The 26,215-nt window shown below is 40.4% G+C and overlaps 1 protein-coding gene across 3 annotated transcripts; it reads right to left on the bottom strand.

The window, feature by feature from the left end:
• Positions 1 to 543: 543 nt before the first annotated feature.
• cyp3a5 (cytochrome P450 family 3 subfamily A member 5) lies at positions 544 to 19,362 on the bottom strand. Of its 3 annotated transcripts, XM_012964141.3 has the most exons (14): positions 19,170 to 19,360; positions 18,147 to 18,240; positions 17,613 to 17,665; positions 11,641 to 11,699; positions 10,590 to 10,689; positions 10,202 to 10,315; positions 8,820 to 8,908; positions 7,229 to 7,377; positions 6,267 to 6,394; positions 5,810 to 5,897; positions 5,226 to 5,386; positions 4,753 to 4,979; positions 3,786 to 3,948; positions 544 to 767 (listed from the first exon to the last, which is right to left on the bottom strand). In XM_012964141.3, exons 5-14 carry the CDS (start codon positions 10,626 to 10,628, stop codon positions 672 to 674), a joined length of 1,254 nt encoding a protein of 417 aa, XP_012819595.1. In that variant the 5' UTR covers positions 10,629 to 10,689; positions 11,641 to 11,699; positions 17,613 to 17,665; positions 18,147 to 18,240; positions 19,170 to 19,360; the 3' UTR covers positions 544 to 671. The 3 variants fall into 3 exon arrangements, with proteins under 3 accessions (XP_012819595.1, XP_012819594.1, NP_001090783.1); XM_012964140.3 differs by lacking the exon at positions 11,641 to 11,699 and having other exon boundaries at positions 19,170 to 19,362; NM_001097314.1 differs by having other exon boundaries at positions 548 to 767; positions 4,753 to 5,386; positions 19,170 to 19,301.
• Between the last annotated feature and the right edge of the window lie 6,853 nt (positions 19,363 to 26,215).

Below are 26,215 nucleotides of genomic sequence, written 5' to 3' on the forward strand. Positions count from 1 at the left end.
TGATGGATGACAAGTAATGTTTGTGAATAAAATCCCTGTCCTTGCCTTACATCTGTGTTGATAAATTACTGATTTTCATCATCTGCATATTAAAAACCGTGAATAGAATGGGTAGCAAACATTAAAGGGGTAGTAGAGAAACATCTCCTCTATTTTACTGCCATTGTAAGAAATTAATATCAGGGATACACAGCCACTGGCACCAGTTATTGCTGAACTACAATAACCTACACATTTAGTATTTCCATTTTTATAAAATGCAGTCTACAATAAACATTTGTTACTTTATGATGATACAGGTATACCTTAGGGCATTCTAAGAGTTAGAAAATATGACAACGCCAGATCTGAAAGCAAAAGTGTATGCTGGGAGTTATAGTACTTTGACATCTGGGGAACTGAACTGAAGCCTCTGTATAACTGCTAATTACAATCACTGGAATATGAAGGAGAAGCTTCAATATGTTTTAGGCCTTTTATGGTTTGGTACATTCTTATATTGTCAGTGATCAAAATAATATATTCCACCAAAAATCACTTTACTCAGTTTCACCATTGGGGTTACTTTATTTTGAGCATGTTTTCAGAAATATATAAGCAAAAAATATGTGATCCCTATTTACCCATTTCAACCATTACATCTAAAAGAATGAATGTGGTTGCTCCTTTTATTATTCTTCCACTGTCTGTCCTACTTTAGGAATGAGATTCAGAATAATAGGTTTTGTGGGCTTTAGGTATCCCTTGGTACAAATTTTCAGTGGAACCTAAAAAAAAAAAACAAAGAAACATACATTGGGTTTTCCAAAGATTTATAGATATATAGATATTGATTTGATTACAAGATTTTTGGTAAATGCAGGCTGGTTGCATAGCTGTACATTCATTACATTAGACCAACATATTCATTAAAGCATAGCAATCCAAACCTGCTTTTCATCCAGAAGAGGAAACCTATGAGATTTAAAGGAACAGTGTCATGCCAGGCATGGCCCTGGCATGGTAAACTGTTAAACCTGGCAACCTTTTGCTTTGTCCACCAGACACCTCTAATTAAACCCTATCACCATCTAGTCTCCCGCAGAGGCCCTTAATTAAATATGCGACAAAGCCTGCGGGAAGGTGACAAATTTAGCAAACTCCTCAGACTAGCCGTATCCAGCCATTTGTAGGGCGGGAAACCTGGGGCTATTGCTTTCTTTGATCTGTGATCAAAGAGGTCAGTTGGGGACCTAGAGCAGCAGGGGGGGGTGCAGCTATCAGAAAATATGGATTATAGAAATGGATCCATATCTCTGCTGCTTTAAGGTCCACATCCTCATAAATCACGTAGGATTTATGAGGAGGCCCCAGGCTTCCCAATGATACCAAACAGGGACTGCCTATACCCACCACTTAGGAGGAATGGGTTCTGGGGGACTGGGACATGAGACACCCCTCATGTTTGGTATCATTTTGATCGCCCCCATATGGCTTAAGACAAGCCACTATTGCCATAATAATATTGGGTACTGGCAAGTACCAATATTATATGACCAGAAACTGGCAGGAGAAGTACAACTCTACAGGGGAGGTCCTGTGACACACACCTGGGCACTCCCTCCTCATGAATACAGTACTGAGGGAGGGTCCCAGGAGTAGGATAAAAAAAGGCACAGACCCAGGTACCAGTTAACTCATATTTTGAGGCTCCATGTTCTTTTAGATTGTGAGTTCACTGTTCCTAACTCCGGCCTCAGGAGGGCACAAGATCCCGGTAACGTACTTAAGGTTTCTCTTTGTTTTTATCCCCTTTTATTTTATTTGACTGTTTTGCATGTATATTTCTCTTTTGTAACATCTTTTTAAAATTGCACTGTTTACCCTTGTAATATTAAATATAAAATTTAATAAGTTCTGTCCTTTGGCTCTATATCAATTCCCACGTACCTTGTATGACTGCTCAGGCCCAGAGGTGTATTAACTGCTTGGCTGTGTGGATGCTAATTAGCTAGTGGACTGTCAGTAGGAAAGTGTGTATGTAAATTAACAGTGGCTGCTGGTGTGTGTGTGGAAGTAGTAGAACTATCCCTCACTGCAGTAGGAAAGTTTGTGTATGATATATTTGGGTAATTAGGTTTCTATCGCCTGTTAATGATAGATGGTGGCAGCGAATAGTTATTTGGGGCGGTGGTTTGTTTGGGGGTGCTTGATGTTAGTCTAACCTGTGTGAAAGGTGACTGAATGTAACCCCTTTGTTCCCCGTCCCGGTGTCAGGCGCGTCTGTGAGTGGCGTTTTCCTGACAAACAGTAACACCAAAAAATGTTTTCAAGTAATTAAAATATAATGTACTATTGCCCTGAACTAAAACAATTGGGGCCTTTGCTTCAGAAACTTTACTATAGTTTAGAAAAACAAGTTGCTGTGTAGCCATGGATGCAGCTATTCAAAGCTGAAAAAGGAGAAAAGGCATAGGTTACACAGCAGATAAACTCTGTAGTATACAATGGGATTCTGCACAGCTTATATGTTATCTACTGTGTATCCTGTGCCCCCATGGCTATAGAACAGCTTGTTTATATAAACAATAGTAGTGTTTCTGATATTCCATGATAAGCTCATTTACCTCTAGCTGGATATCCCATAGCATTAATTAAAACTAACATAGGTCAACCACAGATATTTTCAGTGAAGTTAAAGCTTCCTCTGGTAGCTTCCTCTGGTTCCATAAACCCAAAGAACATTTCATGTATGATAACTGCTTGTGTCAACTTATTCAATATAATTTGTGGATATCTCAATATCCCAAGCTACATCCATATGTACCAATTTTACCAATAGTTTCTAGTCTGTGATTCTCATAGCTTGTGTTGGTTTCAGGCCAGGACTGGGATTCAAAATAGACCCTGGCATTTTAAGCAAACAGGAGGCACAAACAGGAGCCCAGGCCCAATAAATAGTGACTGTCTATGGCATCTTACACAGACCCTCTGGCATTTGCCAGAATCCACAGATTGCCAGTCCAGGCCTGGTTGGTTTCCCTGGAAAGCTATTTGGCCAATTAAACTTTGGTGCAATTAAAGTTGAACAATCTATTAAACAGTGCAATCTGGCCATCCTCTTGTGTGGCCAGAATGTACTTTCTGACTGATTACCCCCAACTTACGAAAAACCACCTTGACCTTTTGCATGCCTATAACAGCAAATGCTTAATTGCATTAAAGGAGAACCAAACTCCCCCCAGATACAAAATCCCCCTTAACTGCCCTGAATCGACCCCCCTCACCTCCCCCTTCTGGCATAGCCTATAACTTTGAAAAGTGTCCCTATCAAAAAACCCAAGCATAAAAAGCAGAACAGCGCACCTAGGCACCATCTTCCATTCATTAGAAAATGTTTTGTGGACACGGACCCTGCTTGAGCATTCGCAGTTGGGGCTGATTCCAGGCTGGCAAGCAGGATCCGTATCGGCAGGCAGTGAGACCCAACGCATTTTCTAATGAACAGAAGATGGAGCCTAGGTACGCTGCCCTGCTATGCTTTTTGCTTGGGTTTTTCTATAGGGCCACTTTTTAAAGTTATAGGCTATGTGAGTAGGGAGAGGTGAGGGGGGTCAATGCAGGGCAATTAAGGGAGCTTTTGTACCTGGGGGGGTTAACTGTTCTTTAAGAGGATTTATAGTCTTGCGTGAAGATTTATACTTTTACAACTTTATTACAAACATGATACCTCTAAATTGATGTATGTTGCCCACTGATATGAAAAGCACTACAATGGGTGTGTCTCGAATTTGGCTGCTACTTACTGGAGTGTCTTTGCATGTCTCCAATCTGAAATTCTGCAACAAGATGGTAAGAGCAACTTTCATATTAACTAAGGCAAATCTCATTCCTATGCAGTTTCTGGGACCAACTCCAAAAGGCAGAAAGTTGTATGGGTCCTGGTTCTTTTGATTCTCTTTACTGAATCTAAAAATACAGAAAGAAACATGACACACAACTTAATTCCCTGTTACAGTAGCACAAGCAACGTGGGAATATTTGATATAGATATGTAGTACCCCTGCACCAAAAGTTTGTATTTGTAGTGTTACCCTTCAATAATTTTGTTTGTGGACCCCTTGCTACAGTTAAATGCTCATTTAATGGTGTCTCTGGCATAACAACTGCTAAGTGTGACAGAAACTTAAAATCATCCCATAATACATGATATTCTATACTGGCATATAAGATTTTCCAGTACAGACTATGTGACAAAACTATTAAACCAAAGCCTACATTACAAGCCAATAGGAGCATATCTTTTCTCTCCTCACCCCCACACCTTTTGCAATCATCAGAAACACCAGGCTACATGGAAGGTTTTCTTAAAGATTCAGTATTGCATTATTGTTGTCTTATACTGTGTTAGAATATACAGTAAGACAACAGAATATTGGGGTTTGGTCAAGACTAAGCCATCAGTGGTGGCAGAGTTCCTAAATGTATTCATATTCTGTAGAAACAGAGAATGTAAACCCACATTTAAAATGCCTTTGCCTTTCAATCAAGCAATCAAGAAAAGATATTGTTGGATACTGTTTTTTGTGTTTAATTTTTCCCATCTCCATAGTCAGCGCAAAAATTATTACATGAATATAGTGAATTTTCTGTTACATATGAAATATATAAAAAAATTTTTTTAGATGGTAGTGCCCCCCTTTAATAATCAGTTGTTACAAATATTTAATTTATTATTAATATTGTACATGACATAACTATTATTTATGATACCTTTCTGGTTGGAATTCTTCTGGTTCTGGCCAGATCTCAGGATTCAGGTGCAATGCAAATAGCGGTACCACAATTACAACTCCAGCTGGGATAGTTACTCCATTAATCTCCATTGTCTTCTTACACACTCTGTCAATTCGTATAGCAGGAGGGAACATCCTTAAGCTCTCATTAATCACCATATCCATATATTCCATTTTCATAAGTGCATCATAAGTTGGTGGTGCCTGTAGAGAATATAGAAACTTTCTAAATACAATTAATTCAAATTTCTGTACCGTTACTCTTCACTATGCTTCATTATAATTCATCTTCTAGGCAAAAGGAGCACCATGCTAGGCTATATTAGACCTAAATATCAATCAAAATAAGACTCCTGCATAAGGAGAGAATGAATATTTTTATAATAGTTCTCCTTTAAGTCATAAAATAATAGTCTGCCAATAATTTCAAACTGATTGAGGACTCTTCACCTTGTTGGGCAGTAAAGCATCAATCTCTTCCTCAAGTTTTCTCTGTACATCCGGGTGCGTTGCTATGTTATATGCCAGGAACATGAGGGTTGTGCTTGTAGTTTCATATCCAGCCATTATGAAGATAAGTGACTGTGCGAGAATCTCAGTGTCTGACAACTCTGCAGGTGCATAAACATGGGAACATCTCAATAGAATAATCTCATATATTTAATCTGTATATTTATACCGATAAAGGAAACCATCCTACAGTAAACCACATCTGTACCAATGTACTATAATGCCAATATAATTGTTCTCGGGCTCCATGAACCAAATTCCAAGAGGAAAGTTAAAGCAAATAGTATTTTTTAAATAGCACCCAAGCAGACTTCTTTTTTATAGGAACAAACAGACCAGAAAATGAGCATACTCAAAAATGTTAAAAGTAGGTATAGCCTCCTCCAGCAGTACTGTTTGCTTTGTAAAAATGACTAATAACACTAACCTAGTATGGCACTCATTAAGGCCCCTATCAGCAAAGAGAACAAACAATATTATCAACATCTGCAATATGAACTGTCCTTTGGACTGTAATTTATTACCTTTATATCCATGTTTTTCCTCTTCTGGTACTGACTTGCCTTCATTGCTTTGTGCATCAACCATAAGCTGAAGGAAATCCACTCTATCCTATAAAAATCAACGAAGAAGAATATACAAATTAAAGAAATTAATACAATTATGAATGGTTTCTCAGACATGATAAAATGGACATTTACATTGTGTCTAAAATACAAATAATTTGTTTATTTTAATCTATAGCAACTGATCAGCATGAATTATTTACTGGTGAACTGTTTAAAGGTAAACATCCTATTGGTTGCTATGGGAGCTGTCCTGGGCAAATATAGAGCCTTTTATTACATATGGGGGTTTCTTTTTTATGTACAGGTATGGGATCTGCTATCTGAAACCCGTTATCCAGAAAGCTCCAAATTATGGGAAGGCCATCTCTCATAGAATCCATTTACATCAAATAATTCCAATGTTAGGTTATACCTCATGAGTGCCCTTTTGCCTTTTTTTCTTGATACTTGCAACTGCATCCTTGAAAAAGTTTAGGATTTTCAAAGAAAGAAAGCAGAAGTTCATTTTGTCCAAAAGAGGAACAAGGAATGGACATAAAACTGAAAGTAAAATGGAAAAGAAAGTTTGTGCAAAACTGATCTGAAAGATGTTAAAAGTCATCAGCACAGGCCACTGTATTATCAATTATCAACAAGTAGTGAGGAACAAGTCTGTGACTGTAAGGAATTTGGGATAAAGTTGCATTGGTTGCACTGGTTTTTGCTGTTGGGTCTAACAGGACGCAGGAAGAGATATTTGGTTTTATTAATTGATCATTAGTATTACAATTTATTATTATTCATTAATTAGTTTTTATTTTAATTAAAATATGTTACAGTTAATAAATCCGTCACATAAACTCTTAGGCTAATGTCCCACAGGGTGATTAGTCACCCGTGATAAATCTCTGCTATTGCGGGCAACTAATCTCCCTGAAAACTTATTCCACCTGCGATTAAGGGAATCATCAGTGGAAATGCCTACACGTCGTTTTGCGTTTCTGAAGTTGCATGAAGTTTCCTCCTGCAGGCAACTTTGTGTGACTTCAGAAACCCAAAGCGATACCACCTTTCCACTGGCGATTCCCTTTATTGCAGGCGGAAAGGCTTTTCAGGAAGATTAGTTGCCTGCGGTAACAGAGATTTATCGCGGAAGATTAATCCCCCCTTCAGCTTTAAGGTGGAGTCCTGCAAATGGAGTGGACATAACTGAGATTAGCACACACATGGCAACATCTCAAAGGTATGCCATATATTAGATGCCTTAAGGCAGTAGCTTAGTTCTCCAACTTAGTAACCCTTATACTTTATATACATGTAATCTTTTATTTTCTTTTTTGTTATGCACATTTAATTCTGAAAACATATAATAGGAAAAAAAATCATAAAACTCACTTGAAATCAGAAACAGGGGATTAAAAAAAGAGAATGTGAAGAGATTCCTGGCGTTGGTGACAAATGGATCATTTGGGTTATTCATGGAATCCACATTGACGCTAAATGATGTGCTTAGAACAATATCCATGCTGTAACTTCCAAATATACTGCACAAATTCAAAACATCAATAGTAAACAGTTTTGTGCAGTCATACATTTTATAATAAGCTGTTAAATTTGTTTATTTCAAATGCTCAGTTAATGGCATGCAAATCTGAAAAGCAGACCCTGGGAATGCTGGGTGGCTCAGGAGTGAAGAAGGCTGAGTAACTACTGTGCAAAGCCATGTATGTACAAGAAACAGATTATCTTCTTTTGGAGGGGGCAAGGCTAAAACAATTATCATGTGGAGAACTATAACTTCTAGCTATGCTACTGTGCTCAGTTGATATGATACTCAGTCTATGGAAATGTATTTGTGCAACTCACTAGCAAAAACCAGAGGGTATTTACTATACCAATTCCCAAGAGGTCAAAGTCTTATATCCCTCTGTGGCTGCAGAAAACCCTGGGTGGGGCTAGCATACACAGACAGTTTCTTTTGATGTGGCACACACATAAAGCCATTTCTCATGCAGTAAGTAGTGCTGGGCGGTATACCGGTAAAAACCAATCACCGTTTTTTTTTTTGAAACCGATATGAATTTTCTACATACCCCCATACCGGTGTGCGTGAATACTTCCGGGTGCGCGCGTGACGTCAGCGCGCACGTGACGTCAGCGCGCACACTCTACAAAAGCGCCATCGCTAGGACGCATTCAGAGTCGGATACCAATGTGAGCTGTCGGGGGGTGCCTGGCCAGTAATTATATTTTATGTGAAGGGGATGGGGGGGTGTTATTTATGTGAAGGGGATGGGGGGTGTTTGGGGTGGGGGTGGGTGGGTTATACTTATGTGAAGGGGATGGGGTTGTGTTTGGGGGGGGTGGGATGTGGTGGGGTGGGGGGTTATATTTATGTGAAGGGGATGGGGGGGTGTTTGGGGTGGGGTGGGGGGGGTGTGTGCGGATGGGGGGGTGTTTGGGGTGGGGTGGGGGGGGTGTGTGCGGATGGGTGTGTGCGGATGGGTGTGTGCGGATGGGGGGGTGGGGTGGGGGGGTGTGTGCGGATGGGGGGGTGTTTGGGGTGGGGGGGTACGTGCGGATGGGGGGGTGGGGGGGTGCGTGCGGATGGGGGGGTGTTTGGGGTGGGGTGGGGTGGGGGGGTGCGTGCGGATGGGGGGGCTGCGTGCGGATGGGGGGGTGTTTGGGGTGGCGGGGGGGGTGCGGGTGGCGGGTGTTTGGGGTGGTCACCTAATCATGCATGGGGAAAAAAAAATACCGTCAAATACCGTGATACCGATATAATTTTGAAAAATACCGTGATATAAATTTTTGGTCATACCGCCCAGCACTAGCAGTAAGTGAAACAAAGTATCTCAGTTTCCTTTTTATGGAGTTCAGTTGGCACAGAAATATTCATACTTTTCTATTAGGTGGATCATTAGAGTATGTACTAAGAACAGTATTAGGAATAAATGACCCACAGCAGGGGGTTACTGACACTTACTGCTTCATGTCTAGTGGCTCCTTGTTATTGATTTTCTTGTGGATATTCTTCACCAACAACTCTCCATAGTGATTCATCAGAGGAAACATCTGAAAATGGGCATATTTTTAGTTAAAAAATATTAAAGGAATAAAAGATTTTATATGCAGATGAAAATATTGGATAATGTCAGTTTTATTTTTGTTTTGAAAGGTGTTGAAGCTGAGATCTGGCAATTAGTTAGGAATTATATGAGACTCTGTGGACCTACTGTCAGGCCCTGATTTATGGCGAGGCCACAAAGGCCCGGCCTAGGGCGGCATAAATTTAGAAGCGACATGCCGCCCGAGCTGCACTGAAATTTTGCTCACATAAGGAGCAAATGGGGGCGGCCTCGGAGCGCCCCGACAACAAATCCCGCGCTGCCTACTGTACAGCAAATCTAACAAAAATGTACAGTTTTCTTTAAACTTGCTTCTCAGAACAACTTTTCATTCAGAATCCTCAAAGCCCCCACCCCAGTTGCTAGTTTGAGGACTTATGTATAAAGTAGAAACTAAAGTGGTAGCCTGGTCTGCCCTCACAAGGAACCTCTTCTTTTTGGTTTTATAAAGAATCTATAGTATGCTTCCTAGGTTATTCATTGTACAACATAAGGGTGTATACATGAAATATACCTAGCATGTACAAATACTGACACACAGGAGGTAAAGCTGGTCCTGCATATTAGAGCATAAAATCTCTGTAAAGCACTACGTAATATTGGCATTGTATAGCTAGAGAACAATATTTATTGAAAATTATCATTACACTGATTGTGTGGTCTATGTCAAGTATCTTGCAGTTGTATCTTGTAAATTTTCACTATTCCACCCTAATATAAAGTGTGAAGAGGAAGCACATTGTACAGTGACTAAAAGCAAGCCGAAGACCTGTTGGGAAGGCACACTATGATGAGTATTACTCTGCTGCTTAGAATTACCATTATTTATTTGCATAGCAATGACAATGCATTACAGAAGTTTTTTCTTCACTATTCATTCTACCCTGTGGAACTGGCACCCTAATTTCTCAAACACAATAGGGTTAGCACTTTGAAAGATCAATTAACCTGCCACATTTACTTAATATTCTGTTAAGTAGAGTCTCTGGAGGAAACTTATACAAACTATACGGACTCCATTTGTCTTGTTTGGTCTCTGGGACAGGTGGATACTGTATAGGATCTGTCCATGTATGTCCGTCTATTGCAAAATGGTCCCCCAGCCCAATACCAGTTAATGCACAAAGAGAACTTTGAGGTTAGCTAGCTGCCTCTTTTTATTAACTGATGGGTATTTAAAAAAATCAAATGTGCATCATTTAAATAATCCATTCCTGAACCTGATTAAAAAAAGTCTTACCTGTTTTAATTTTCCACTTGTGAAAGTAGGTGAAAGCACTGTGCGGATCCTCTTCCACTGCTCATCTTTGGAAATAAGGACAGAAGACTTCAAGGGCCCGCTCAAACCAAAATCCTATGTAACATGGAAAAGTAATGGCAGTGGTGTTATAGTTTGATTGAAGAACATTAACTGACAAGGCAGCTGCAGAGATCTCAGTAAAAGTATGAACTGACACCCTGTTTAACAGACAAGGCTAGTGCATTATTGACAAATTCACTATTAACAAATGAATTGCCTGTGTTTGTTAAATTCATTCTGTCTAGCAACCTAGAAACACACACATATACATATATTCTAATAAAGTCAAAGGCCCTGACACCATTCTGTATCATAAGATGAAACATACCCTTCTGTTGGTAAAGTTGGTGTAACACTCCTTGACCATGATACTTTTAATTATCACAGGATCCACTATAGCGAGTAAAGGCTTCTGCCCTTCATAAATCCTGAAGAAAATCAAAAGAGACAATAAAAAGATTCCAATAATCAAAACTCCAATGAACTGTAGAAGATGGTCCAGTGCAAAATACAGCAGCACAAAGTATATTTATGGTAATGTCTTGATAAAAGTCTGATGTAATATTAAGGAATGGATTCACTCTTCTAAGGAGAAATCTATATGTTTTGTTCAGTCACTGCCTTCATCTTTCTTCCTGTGTGTTCAGTGCTCTTTGCTGTGCCATTCTGCAGGCGTCTTTGTTCTCTAATGCATTTAAAGGAACAGTAACACCAAAAAATGAAAGAGCTTTAAAGTAATAAAACTATAATGCACTGTTGCCCTGCGCTGGTAACACTGGTGTGTTTGCTACAGTAACACTACTATAATTTATATAATAAGCTGCTGTGTAGCCACGGGGGCAGCCATTCAAGCTGGAAAAAAAGGAGAAAAGGCACAGGTTACATAGCAGATAACAGATAAGTTCTGTAGAATACAATAGTGTTTTATCTTTTATCTGCTATGTGCCTGTGCCTTTTCTCCTTTGAATGGCTGCCCCCATGGCTACATAGCAGCTTATTTATATAAATTATAGTAGACTTTCTGAAGTAAACACACAACTTTTACCAGTGCAGGGCAGGAGCACATTATATTTTAGTTACTTTTATACACTTTCATTTTTTGGTGTTACTGTTCCTTTAAGCATCCCTCCCAGCTCATCTCTCCTACCTTTCACTCCACAAAGGCCTTAAGTCCTCACCTCTATTCTGACTTATCAAAATGTATGTCAGGCTCTCAGATTTAAGAATTTACTTGCTCACTCACTGAGACACACATATTATATGCAATGAACTTTGCACACATTTCTTGCCTCACTCACTCAAACTGTATGTTTATATTGTAGAAGCTACTGAGACGCTTCATGGGGTCCAAACCCGGAACTAGGCACTCAGGAACTTACTGAGACGCTTAGACTTTCACCGGTAATGGTTCCCCCAGGCACTCAAAAAATTCAGTAACCTGATGGATAAAAAGAAAAGACGTATTATTATTATCCTGTATTGAGACAGTGCTGACATGTTTACACAGCACTTTAAAGAAACTGTTTATTAGTCACATTCATCCCTGCCCCAGTGAAACGTACAATCTAAGTTCCCTATCACATTCACACAATTATCCTGCATGTAATTTCATGGGAGTTGGAGGAAACCCATGCACATTAAGGGAGAACATATAAATGCTCTATAGAGAGTTTCCAGGTATATTTATAGTATAAATGCATCCAAAGAAGCACTTTCAACAAATGTAACTAAGATGCCAATTAAATATTGCTGGCATGTATTCTAGCCTTGTTAAAATTTCAGCCTTCCTGTTCCATTTTATGCTCTTTAAACACATTTTATGCTCTTCATGCTCTTTTAACACACTCTGAGACAAACTACTTGAGCAGGGTCACAAAGTGTCATCTACTTTTGAGTTATGCTGTGCCATACTGATTTTTATTTATTGGATTGCTTCCCACAAAAGTAATATTTCACAGGTACAGTTCACAGGTACAGTTTACAGGTACAATTACTACCAATTTGGAAAGTGATCAGTGTGCTCTGTGATTAAAGGATTTTATAAGTTGTGTTATATTGGAAATTTTATGATCATAATGAAATTAGTAACTAAAAACCTTAGTTTCTGAAAATGTATGCCCTAAATTACTAAATTCAACTAAATTACTTATAAAAAATGGGGCCACTGAATGTGCTGTCTCCTCTCATTTCTATGTTTATACTTGCGTAGTATATTTTACAGATGTGCATGTCTATGTTTGCCAAGCATTGCACCTGTGGCAATTTCCCTTTGAATATTCCCTGGATTATTAACAGTGCCAATGTTGCACTTATTGCACCATGCCAGGTCTTCCCCTACTTAACTTAATGTCCCTTTTCAAGGCTGCTTAATGTTTTGGCACTATTACTGACCTGCCACATCCATCTCAATATAACATCCATTCGTACTTCACACAACGTACTACTCAACTCCTTATTTTCAAGGGAACGTCTTACAATCAGGTGCAAAGTCTCAGTTGCAATCCATTTTAGGTTTGACTTCTAATGCTGAAAGCTTCTGCTCATCTTAGTTTCTTGCTTATACCACAAGAAAAATGAATCTATTTACAGGCTAGTAAGGAGCATAACATTGTAATTTCCTCATTTTTAACATATATCCCTGCAATTTCAAACTAAACTGTATCCCAGTGTAGGAGAAGGAAACCCTAATTTACTGGGGGAGGGGAATGCCAAAAATTTTAGACACTTCCCAATGAATTAAATTGTTAAGCTTTTCACCTGGATAAAAAATACACCGAACCAGGGAACTTTCTAAAGCCGGGTCACACCAGCATCTTTACTGTGTCTATCCTTTCTGTCCCTCTCTAGACATATGGGCAGATTTATTAAGACATGAACGCTCTGAGCGCATTTTCGTCAAATTTTCCATGCCTTGCGCGACTTTTTCGTACGCTTGCACGAAAAAATTGGCAAGGTTTTCCCGCTGTTTACAATCGTTTGGTACGAAAATTTTGTGACTTTCAGATCACCAATACGATATTATCGCGACTAATGCGATTTTTTCGTAAGCATTTTTGTGATATTTGCGATCTTCAGAAATTTTCGTATTCAATCCGAATTTGTCCCATTCGGGACTCGCGTTTTCATGAATGTTCACTAGAGATGTAGCGAACTGTTCGCCGGCGAACTAATTTGCGCAAACATCGGGTGTTCGCATTCGCGCAAATTCGCAGAGTTTTGCCGATGTTCGCCACTTTGGGTTCACCGCGTTTTTTTTTGGCGCCGCGTTTTTTCGCCTTGGTTTTTCCGCCGCGTTTTTTCGCTTCGTTTTATCGCCTATGCATATACATAGGAATAGCTTGCGTTTTTTTTTTTGGCGTTATTTTTTGGCGGTTTTTTTTTGGCGGTTTTTTTACAAGTATTTTTCAGAGAAGTTTTTGCCCTTGATCCCCCTCCTGCATGCCACTGTCCAGGTCGTGGCACCCTTTAAACAACTTTAAAATCAGTTTTCTGGCCAGAAATGGCTTTTCTAGGTTTTAAAGTTCACCTTCCCATTGGTCTATGGGGTTCGCAAAGTTCGCGAATATCCGCGAGTTTTGGCGAAAGTCCGCGAACGGGTTCGCGAACATTTTCGGCGATGTTCGCTACATCACTAATGTTCACCTTAGACTTGCACTTTTGCAGTCTGGTAACATCATTTCCAACACTACTGCACATGCACTAACTGCAGGATGCTACCCCCAGTGAATTAGGGTTTCCTTTTACATGTCATGCCCACCCCCTTATGGTCACATAGCACTGGCACTCTGAACTTATACCTTTCTGTGGTCTTCAATGATCGTAACATTCATTCTGTTTAGTAAACATGGAATCCCTATGTTAATATAGCTTTAGAACCAAAAAGGTGACTCAGATGGTATGCTATGCACTTTTGCTTTTAGTAAAGAGTAAGTACTGTCAGTAACACCTTCACAGAAGCAAATGAAAAGAAATCAAGTGACAATGACAATGACAATACTTTAATTTTTTTTTCTGAATAAAAGGGTATATTTTGTACTTTCCATTGGTTTGTGCTTGCTTTATAACCTTTGTATGTATATACATGCATTTGGTTTGTACCCATTGTACAAAAACCCTATATACCACATAGCTGAAACCAGTTTATTAACCCTTTCACTGCCAGCCGTTTTGGACAAAACTTCTACTGCCAGCCGTTTTGGACAAAACTTCTACCGCCAGACAGTTTTTGAACATTTTGCACTGTTTCACTTTAGGGGCCTTTCCTCGGCGGGACTTTTAGTTTACCCAGGAAAACAATATATCGTTTTTTTCAGGACAACCTAAGTTTTTAAAATATGGTAGAATTTTTGTGTGATTTAAATTCTGTAACGTGATATAGGCTTCTAAATGTCTAAAAAATGGAAAAAAAAATATTTTCCATAATATAAACACATACACCAGAAACAAAAATTATTTTATGCATGAAAATACAACTGATTTGGAAAGTCACATGTCTCCTGAACATGCCAATACCAAATATATATAGTTTTATGGAGATTTCTCACTTGTATAGGTCAAAAACTCCCAGCAGTACACTACCAAATTTCCAAAGCACTGCTCCAGAAAGCTGCATACTTTAGATTTTAAGTTCAAAAATTCCACTAACAGAAGGTTTATCCCAGAAAATTCTACATTTTTAGAAAGAACAGATTCTGGGGAATACAGAATAGATAGAACTGTCTGTCTACTCCAAACTACCAAGTTGCAATGCTTTCCTAAATGTATTGGTTTTAATCAAAATTTGTGACATTTTTTAAAAATCACTTTAAAGCTTCCAGTCTATAGTATCTTATCTCCTCAAGGTCATAAAGTAACCAAATAAAACACCCTAAATATGAATGCCCATGTCTTTCTACTCCAAAGTACCAAGCCGCAAAGCTTTCCTAAAGTTGGCAAATTTGATAATTTTGATTTATTTCCAAAAATCCACTCAAAGCTTCCAGTTTCCAGCATCTTATCTCCCACATATCATTAGGTACCAAGATAAAACACCCTGAATTTGAACGCCTGGGGGCCACTGAACAGTTTGATGCCCAATATGTATAGGTTTACCTAAGTATGTGGCATGTAGGGCCCCCAATGAGAACATACCCCCATATGATCTATCATTTCTGTCATTTCACCTTCTGCAAAATCAACACATTTACATCATTATATGTGGGATAACGATAGTAAAAAGTATATTCACCCCAGAAAGTCATATATTTTTGGAAAGCACACATTCCCCCGAATCTAACATGGGTACCCATGTCTTTCTACTCCAAAGTACCAAGCCGCAAAGCTTTCCTAAGTTTGACGATTTTTATGGCATTTCCAAAAATCACCTCAAAACTTCCACTATGCAGCATCTTATTTTCTACAGGTCATTAGGTACCCAGATAAAACACCCTAAATATGAACCCCAGAGGTCTACTGAACAGTTTGATGCCTACTGTACATAGGTTTATCAAAGCACATGGCACTTAAGGTGGCCACGTTCTGACGATCTTTTGTGCGACCATCGGTCCGCCATCGATCCGCCACTAACCTTCAGGGCTGAAACAGGCAGATAAGGAGGTAGAAACAATAGGATTTCTACCTCCTTCTGCCGATTCAGCGCTGAAGGCAGATTTTGGTCAGGCGCCTTCTATGGCGCCCAATCAAAATCTTTTAACTGGCCGGATCGGTAATTATCAGCAGCTTCCTGCGATATGGGTCGACTCGCCGACTTGCCATACATGCACCGAATATCGTACGAAACGAGGTTTCGTACGATATTATCGGTGCATGTATGGCCAGCTTTAGAGACCCCCCAAATATACCTTGTGCACACTAATTTCATGGCTTATCTTTACCTAATTCATAAGCACATGGCAGTTTTATGAGGGGTAGAAGCTGCAGAACTGTAGGGTGACCCCTAAAAAACCCTATATTTTTGGAAAGTACACATTCTGACAAATCCAACATGGGTAAAGAGTCCTTTCTACACCAAAGTACCAATCTGCAGAGCTTTCCTAAAGTTAGTGGTTTTTTTGACATTTCAGAAAATCGCCTAAAAATGTTGCAATTTGCCGCATTTACCTCACACAATTTCTTGCATACAAAGGCAAATCACCCCAAATAGGAACACCAGAGGTCTACTGAACAGTTTGATGCCCAATATGCATAGATATACCAAAGTCTGTGGTGTGCACTGAACCCAAAATGAAAATAGCGCATATGGATTTCTCGACAACTCAGCTTTGCACACAGAGCCCCCTGACAGCGTATTATGTGCCGTAACACCCCCTAACTATACAGAGACCCCCAGAAAACCATATATTTTTGGAAAGTACACATTCTGATGAATTCAAAATAGGTAAAGTTATTTTTGTACACCAAAGTTACACCTGGCAAAGCTATGCTAAAAACAGATTAGGAACACTAATATAGGGATAAAAATGTAATAAAACCACAAAAATTGTGCAAATCAATGAAACAACAAAATAAGTCACATGACAGCATAATTAGTGGTCAGAATATCTGATCCAATAGTCAATAGTCACGTTGTCAAAATAAACAGTTTTTAGGGAAAAAAAATAAAGAAAAAGGGGTAAAAAAAAAAAATTTGTGTATACATGTGTGTACACATCTAAAATTTGTGTGACAGTGTGTAAGTGTGTATATGAGTATGCTAAAGTGTACTAAAGAGTGCTAGAGTGTGCAAAATAGCAAAAAAAAAAACTGTGCTAAATTGTGTGTAAATGTGTGTGTAAATGTGTGTAAATATGTGTAAGTGTGTGTATTAGGCAAATAAACAGCACTTACCATTAGAAGGTCTCAGGGATCGCAGGCAGGGGTCCTCTTTGTGGTCCTTCCAGCACAGGAAGTGCGTGGGCGGCGCTGGGAGGGGCAAGCAGCACACGAAGACACAGCACAAGCAGCAGACGCGATCGTGTCTGCTGCTTGTAGGTCCATGCTGCGATGCGATCGCATCGCTGGACCGACTTGCCAGCCCACTTGGCTCGTTGCCGAGGGGGTTGGGGGCACAGCTGACTCTCTGCACCGGCAGCAAAAGCCGCCGGTGCAGAGAGAATTGCATTAGCACCAAAAACGTAGGTACTACATTGTTGGCAGATAACTGCTTTTTTTAAAACAACGTAGTACCTACGTTTTTGGCAGGGAAAGGGTTAAAAAGCATAATATAAACCATACCATAAGCCCTTGGGTAGAGGTCCTAAACATCCACTAATAGGTCTTTTATATCCATCTGGACTTCTATTTTAACATATTTGATCTATAAAATAGCACTAACATTATTTGGTGATTTAACAAGGACAGGGAATAAACTCACCCCCAAACTTTTCCATATTTCTTGAAGCACTCCATGTCAAATTCCATAAGCCCCTGAAAAAAGTTGTTTGGAATCAAGTAATGTTTATACACAGATCAGTTATCCATAGACAGCTTTGCTCCATAATAAAGTAAAAAATGCTCTTCCTTCCTTGATTAATTATAACCTGCACCTACAGTCAATGTGTCGGTTCAGCCATCTTTGAATTGCACATAGATACATTGGCTGATAAATCACTTTGTATGACCTTGTATCATATACAAATTTGTCAAGAAAGGACCGTATTGCCAGGCTGATTGATTGGCTAGATAACGTTTGGGCAGGCCTCAGTTTGGCCCCCATAGTCCAATACACTACTGAAGCAGTCTATAGGGGCAGTCAAATACACTCCCGAAGCAGTCTACAGGGGCTGAGATGGCTGCCATAATTGGATTATGTAGGACCAGATTAAGTCCTTTGAGTACACAGCTATGAAGTTGTAGAATATTTATGCGTTATTTACTGTATACACACACACACATACAAAATACTTACATGTCTGTTCCCAAGGAAAGTTCCAATAAATGGAATGGGGGTAGGACCCGGAATACCATATCTTTTGAATAATTTATATGGCCATATTGCATAACTGTTGAAGATACAGCAAGGAACAAGGAGTCATTAGTTCAAAAAATATACAGTGACAAGTGTCAAGAAAACAACTGTGTATTGAAGAGCAGGCACTATAGGAGCAGTCCTCAAGGCAGATATGTAAAACTGAAGTAGATTTATTGAATTACCATAATCGGGGCTATCCCTACATGTTTCCTGTTCTTATAATGGCTCATAATTTCAATAAAATACTGGGAGACAATACATGCTGTTAATTAAAAAATAGGATTAGATGCCGCAGCATGTCTAATAAGAATCAAATTGCCCCAGTGTGGTTATCACTACAATAGTAATACAATATTGGCCATTGCTTTCCATTAATCTATTACGTTAGAAAATGAAAGCTATAATCTGGTTGCTATGGGTGATTGCACTGGTGCTATTTAGCACCTAGTTTAATAAATCTGCCCTGATGTGATTATAGAGGCACTAACATACAGCTTAATTGGCTATTGATAAAACTGACCATGTGCATTATAGGGGCTTAGGGCAAGTACTGACATGAGTGATGTAAAGTATTACGTAACATGTTATAGCTATATAAAGCATAATTAAAGTGTGTGTGTGATTTTATGTGTGCTGACTCATGTTCATTCAGCCTCTATACAATATTTTACATGTGTTGACTGCTAATAAATACCTACTGATGGCTGGATATTCAGTTAACCCTTTGCTGTGCATGATACGTGCCACTCATATTTATAGTGGATAAAAAGTGCTATTTAACATGGTGTTGTTGTTCTAAAAAAAAAATCAATACACCCTCTTCATAAATTAGCATAAAATAAAGTAGCATGAAATTACGGGCAGCGTTCAAAAAGAATGTATACTGAGAATATGTTTCCAGGATCCCAAGGACCTGGCCACAAAAACCTGGCATTTACCCAACAAGAACAAGCCACTTACTAAGCAAGGAGAGTCAGCAGCAGGACAAGCAGAGTCCACGTTGCCATAGAGAAGTCTGGGAGGAAAGTCATGTCTGTGCTTCTTGCGTTTTTACTTTCTGCCTCACAATTACTAATGCGACGCAGCTTTCAGGGAACCAACACTGCGGCCTCTCCCGTCCCAGGGCAGATATACCGCTTCCCAGCGATGACACAGCTGAGGGGGCGTGGCACCAGATACAGTGTGTTTGTACATTGCCCGGATTGGTTAAAGGGAGGAGCTTACCTTAATGGTGCTGTGACAGAAATTCATTTATGCCCCGTTCTTCAATCCGGAACTATGATACAGTGACCTACATGCCGAAGTCCGCACAGATATACAAGCAGCCATACAATATGCGTCTGAACTGCTATAAAGCAATATAATGCTGTAACCCTGTCTGGCTAGGAGAGGCCTGTCCAGCTAGATTTTACAGCATCGGTTACATTTGAGTCCAAAAGTACAAGTTCAGATTTTATTTATGCGGAATGTTCGGATATCGATCGTATGTTTTAATGCCACAATCTAATAATAATATTAAGACTGAAATTGTAGGATGAAGCCCTAAAATAATAAATCAGAGAATGTTCTGAACATGAAATAGTTGGCAGACACTAAGGGGCTGATTTACTTACCCACGAACGGGTCGAATGGAGTCCGATTGCGTTTTTTTCGTAATGATCGGTACTTTGCGATTTTTTTCGTATGTTTTGCGATTTTTTCGGATCCAATACGATTTTTGCGTAAAAACGCGAGTTTTCCTATCCATTACGAAAGTTGCGTAAAAAGTTGCGCATTTTGCGTAGCGTTAAAACTTAACGCTACGAAAAATGCGCAACTTTTCGCGTAAGTTTTAACGCTACGCAAAATGCGCAACTTTTTACGCAACTTTCGTAATGGATACGAAAAACTCGCGTTTTTACGCAAAAATCGTATTGGTAACGAAAAATTCGTACAGAATCCGAAAAAATATACGAAAAAGTCGCAAAATGTTCGTTTTCAAGTCGGAACTTTTCCAATTCGGGTCGGATTCGTGGGTTAGTAAATCAGCCCCTAATTGTGCGAAAGTGACTTCCTGGAAATGCATTGTAGGGCCCCCAAGGATATTGGCAGATACACAATACATGCGCAGATTTTATCATTATTTTCTAACCTGTCTGATCAACTAAATAACCGATCACCATGTAACGAAAAGTATCGAGACGATAATCCGGAGCCAACACAAAAATCGTATGAAACTATGTTTTATATGATTATATCGGTGCTTGTATGGCCACAGCTTAAAGGAGAAGGAAAGGCTAAGTCACTTGGGGGTGCCAAAATGTTAGGCACCCCCAAGTGACTTAGAACGCCTACCTTGTACCCCGGGCTGGTGCCCCTGTACGGAGGGAACAGCACCAGCCCGGGGTAGCTGCCGGCGCTTCCTCCTTCCTCCTCGCTTGCGCGCGCATGCGCAGTAGAGTGAAAAGCCGAACTTAAACATTAAAGTCGGCTTTTCACTCTACTGCGCATGCGCCGGCCGGCGGATTTCGCCGGCAGCGCGCAAAGGAAGGAGGAAGCGGTGTCTACAGGTACCCCGGGCTGGTGCTGTTCCCTCCGTACAGGGGCACCAGCCCGGGGTACAAGGTAGGCGCTCTAAGTCACTTGGGGGTGCCTAACATTTTGGCACCCCCAAGTGACTTAGCCTTTCCTTCTCCTTTAAGGCGCAGGATGGGTCTTCGCTATGTGGAAGGCTTAAAGAGGAGATGTAGCGCACACTTATGTTGTGTGCTAAAATAAAATAGAGTATAAAAATAAACATATACTGATTGGCAATTAAAATAATCCTTTACCTCATACACCTCAGGATTCAAACCAGATTTAAAATGTACACTTTTTTTTACTCTGCATTTTAAACAACACCCACATGGAACCATACCTTGCATTTTACTAGAGAAAGAGTCTGCTGGATTCTTTTGAGAATAATTTTTATTTACCTTTTTCAACTGGCTAGGAGCTACTACATCCTTAATAGTAGGAGATTTCCTAAAAATCTTATTGGGCTTCTTATCTAAAACTTTATTTAGGACTTTATCCTCCAAGAGACTTAATGTACAGCACTGCAGAATATGTTGGCGCTTTACAAATAAATGTTAATAATAATAATAAGAGAATATGCCAATGTCTCCTAATAATGTTATGTATCTTTCAACTATCCTTACAGTATCCAGTGACTATACAAGGAACTTTTCCCCTCCCTTTTATCCATTTTCTTTTTTGGAACCAAATGTGAGGGTCTCTCTATATGTCTAATTTTCTGTATATCTTAGATTTAAGCAACTAAGCAAATTTAACAACTAAGGGAGTCAAAAAAGAATCAATATACATAGACCCACAGTTAAAGACCCAATTCCCGATATTATTGGGTATCTGGGAGTAATCTTTATGGACCTTTGGGAGGTGATAAAATATAGGAACATTAGAATAATTAAGTAAATGAAATAAAAAATTAAAATAACATACGTCTCTTTGGCTTGAATTAAAATTCTCCAAAGTGCTCCTTTATACAGAAAGGTTTCCAAAAAACACTATCATCTTCCAAAAGTCTAAGGGCCCCATAAATATAAACCTCCTTATAATGGATGATAATCCCACCTCCCTTATCACACGGTTCTATCACAATGACCGTATTTCTTTATAACTGCTTTAGGGCAACCCTCGCCTTTAGTAAGATTATCATTATACCCAGTTTAACTTTCCAAGATTCCTTTCTACTAATTTATTAAAAAGATCTACATAAGACCACCCAAATTCAGATAAAAAATAGAATGGGGTTTAAAATGACTATAGTGCCCTATATTCAATGAATCACGTTCTAGCAACAATTGGTACAAATCAAGTAGCAGCTATTTCCTTCAATAAAAATACTTCACCTCTCCCCCATATAAATTTACCTTTCTTGAATCATCTTTTCTACACTGAAAACTCCACTTTTCCCTTTACTTTCTTAGAAAAATATTTCTCCAACGATAATTTCCTAATAAATTTTTGTACATCTGTAAACACCCCAAATATATTAGCCTTGTGGTTAGGAGAGAACTTCAATCCCTTGCATAAAAAGGAAACTTCATCCATAGATAACTGGCATTTTGAGAGATTAAAAATTCTTCCTTCAACCCCATCTCTCCTTGGTATTTTTTTTTTACGTGACATTCCCATGAAACTATGTCCTGTGGATGATACACAGATTTATTTTTAAAGTGCCAATAGACAGCCAAAGCTTAGATAAACATAATGGGGAGAATGCTTATCTTAGATAATGTATGTGCTCAAGATCCAGTTTGCTTTTTGGAAATGCCAGGCATAACAGTATGACCTTTGATATATTGGTCCTCAGCTGTAGGGCTTGGTGAAATCTTACTACATCTTACAGACCTGTCTGGGCTCTAAGCCACGGTCCACCTGTCACCACTATAATCCCCATTTGTAATAAAGGGCACTACGTTTGCCCAGTAGCAGTAACCAGTAGTAACTAATAAAATGTTTGATTTCACATAGGTGACCAGTAAATTCTACCTGCTGATTGGTTGCTATGGGTTACTGTTCCTGGGCAAACTTAGTGCAATTTATTACGTACCATCATAAGTGTTTTAAATTGGGGACATTAAAGCATCATTGTTTTCTGTCTTATGGTAGCAGCAATCAAAACATCCTGTCTGCCAAAGCGCTTACAATACATAAAATATTAAAGATATAAAGCAATGACATGCTCCTTGCTACATAGATGGGTGTATTTGCTGCAGAAAACAAAAAGGCCCTGGCAGCAAAATAAATGGAAGGATAAAAAAGGGCATTGACTCAAGGGATGAAAATATAAGTTTGCCTCTTTATAGGTCCCTGGTAAGGCTTCACCTTGAGTATGCAGTGCAGTTTGGGGCTCCAGTCCTTAAGGACAGAGACATGCAACTAAACTGGTAAAGGGTTATGGAAGGGTTAAACTATGAAGTTAGACTGGCAAGGTTGGGGTTGTTTTCTCTAGAAAAAAGACACTTGCGAGGGGACATGATTACTCTGTACAAATACATTAGAGGGGATTATAGGTAGATAGGGGGTGTTCTTTTTCCCCATAAAAACGACCAGCGCACCAGAGGCCACCCCTTTAGATTGGAGGAATGGAACTTTAAAGCAGCGCAGGGGCTTACATAGCCAAGGGCAGAACAACCCTCCTATGTACTCCACCAGGTCTCTAAGTAACGCTTTTCCTACAGGTGGAAGCTATACCCACAGCCCTTATGCCCTCCTTTGCCCCCCAAACAATTGAGGAAAAAGGTTTTACAGTGAGTATCACAAAATCTCCTTTTTTTTGCTTTGGTGCAGTTAAATATTAGTACAGGTATGGGATCCCCTTATCCAGAAACGCATTATCCAGAAAGTTCCAAATTACAGATAGCCCATCTCCCATAGACTCCATTATAAGCAAACAATTCTAGTTCTTAAAAATGATTTCCTTTTCCTCTGCAATTATAAAACAGTACCTTGTACTTGATCCCAACTAAGATATAATTAATCCTTATTGGAGGCAAAAAATCCTATTGGGTTTATTCAATATTTGAATGATTTTTAGCAGACTTAAGTTATGGAGATCTAAATTATAGAAAGATTCCTTATCCGGAAAACCCCAGGTCCCGAGCACTCTGGATAACAGGTCCCATACCTGTATTTTATGTAGGATGGTGCACCATAATACTAGCAATATTAGATAATCTTTATAACACTTAACTGACTCTTTTATCCAGGCAGTCCTGACAAATCATCTACTGTCAGGCTATGACCAATGCAGATATTGTCTAGACAAATGGAGTGCAATGATGCAGTGCCGGGCCAAGCTTGAATAGTTCGGCCTCCCTCCCCGAGTACTCACACACCAAGGAGAGGGTGAATAAATGATGAGCCAACATGCGCTAACATTGGCAACAGTTTCACTTTCTACTCTGGGCTCTTTTATTTAAAGCCCAGAGTAGAGGTAGGCAGAAAGAAGAGGTACGTGTCTAGCGCCCTCCTACCATTGCTTCCCAAGCACATACTTCTGCCTACATCAAGTTCCAGACCTGCAGTGTTACTTACTTACTTACTCATAGCTTTGTGTTCACAGATTCATGCCCCCTGGCCATCTGGGGGGGGGGGCGTAAATTATGGCTGTAAGTATACTCAATAAAGACTAAGGTGAAAAAATGAAGACTGTTGGAGGCCCCCCATGTCCTCATACTATGGCCCGCTCCCTGCTGCTGCTTCCTCCTGCTTCCCCCAGCTCCCCGCTGTTTCCTCCGGGTTCCCCTGCATCCTCCCGCTCTGACCTCCAACTCCCACCGGCATTCTCCCACTCCCCACTGCGTCCTCTGGCTCCCCTCTGCATCCTCCAGCTCCCCGCTGCTTCCTCCGGCTCCCCCCTGCGTCCTACCGCTGCCTCCACTGGCTCCCCACTGCTTCCTCCAGCTCCCCCCCTGCATGCTCCAGCTCCCTGCTGCTTCCTCCATCTCCCTGCTGCATCCTACAGCTCCCCGCTTCTTCCTTCATCTCCCTGCTGTGTCCTCTGGCTCACCCCTGCATCCTCCCACTCCCTGCTGCTTCCTCCGGCTCCTCCCTGTGTCCTCTGGCTCCCAGCTGCTTCCTTCAGATCCCCGCTGCTTCCTCTGGCTGTGTCCTCCAGCTCCCCCATGCTTCTTTCTGTTCCCCCTTGCATCCTCCCACTCCTCCCTGCGTCTTCCGGCTCCCCCCTGCGTCCTCCTGCTCCCACCTATGTCCTCCCACTCCCTGCTGCGTCCTCCCGCTCCCCCTGCATGATCCTGCTCCCCGCTGCTTCCTGTGGCTCTCCGCTGTTTCCTACGGGTTCCCCCTGCATCCTCCCTATCTGTGTCCGGTTCCCACCTGTGTTCTCCTGCTTGCCGCTGCGTCCTCCAGCTCCCTGCTGCTTCATCTGGGTTCCCCCTGCGTCCTCCCACTGCTTCCTCCAGCTCCCCCCTGCGTCCTCCCCCTGCTTCCACCAGCACACCCCCTGCATCCTCCCCGATTCCTCCAGCACCCCCCTGCATCCCACCGCTGCTCCCTCCAGCTCCCCTGCGTTCTTCAGCTCCCTGATTTATGCTCTGGCTTCCCCCTGCTTCCACTCCCCGCTGCTTCCTCCAACTCCTCCCTGCATCCTCCGGCTCCCCCCTGCGTCCTCTGGCTTCCCGCTGCTTCCTCCAGCTCCCCATTGCATCCTTTGGCTCCCAGCTGCTTCCTTGCGTCAGATCATAGTGGGGGCTGGGTAAATTACCTTGGGGGGGGGGGGCGTATCGGGCCCCCTGGCCATAGTTTGAGAATGCCTGCCCAAGAGGCTGATTTCTGAATTCTTTTTACATTTATATAATTTATAAATTGCTTATAGAAAGTTATTCTGAGAAGCAAACTTAAAGAAACTCTTGTTTTTGTTAAATTGCTGGACAGTGGGTCTACAGTCTCATGTAGGCCCTAACTAATTTTATATCACAGCTACAGGACCTTTAAAAATAAAACTGACAAACTGATATTTTCTTTAATTTCTTTTATATTTTGTTTTTGATTTGCCTACTACTAAATTATATGCCCATGTTTAGATGTTCCCCCTGATGAAACACTATGGAGAGTTGTTGGTGAAGAATATCCACAAGAAAATAGATAACAAGGAGCCACTAGACATGAAGTGGTAAGTGTGTAACCCTTTACTGTTATAAGTACATACTCCAAATCCATTTAATAGAAAAGTTATGAATATTTATTTGACAACTGAACTAGATAACCCAAGTTCTCTGCAGCCAGACATAAGTACTGGGATGTATTTTAATACTTTGTTAGCGACATTCTTGAAGTTGGCATAGAATATACAGTATACCCTCTGGTTTGCTAGTGAGTTGCACAAATACATTTCTAAAGACTGAGTATCATGTCTACTGAGCACAGAGGCATAGCTAGATGTTACAGGGTTCCAAATGAAAAAAGTAGATGACCTTTTTTTTAACTTGCTCATGCATTAA

Source organism: Xenopus tropicalis, chromosome 6 (genome assembly GCF_000004195.4).
Source record: "Xenopus tropicalis strain Nigerian chromosome 6, UCB_Xtro_10.0, whole genome shotgun sequence".
Classification (NCBI taxonomy): domain Eukaryota; kingdom Metazoa; phylum Chordata; class Amphibia; order Anura; family Pipidae; genus Xenopus; species Xenopus tropicalis.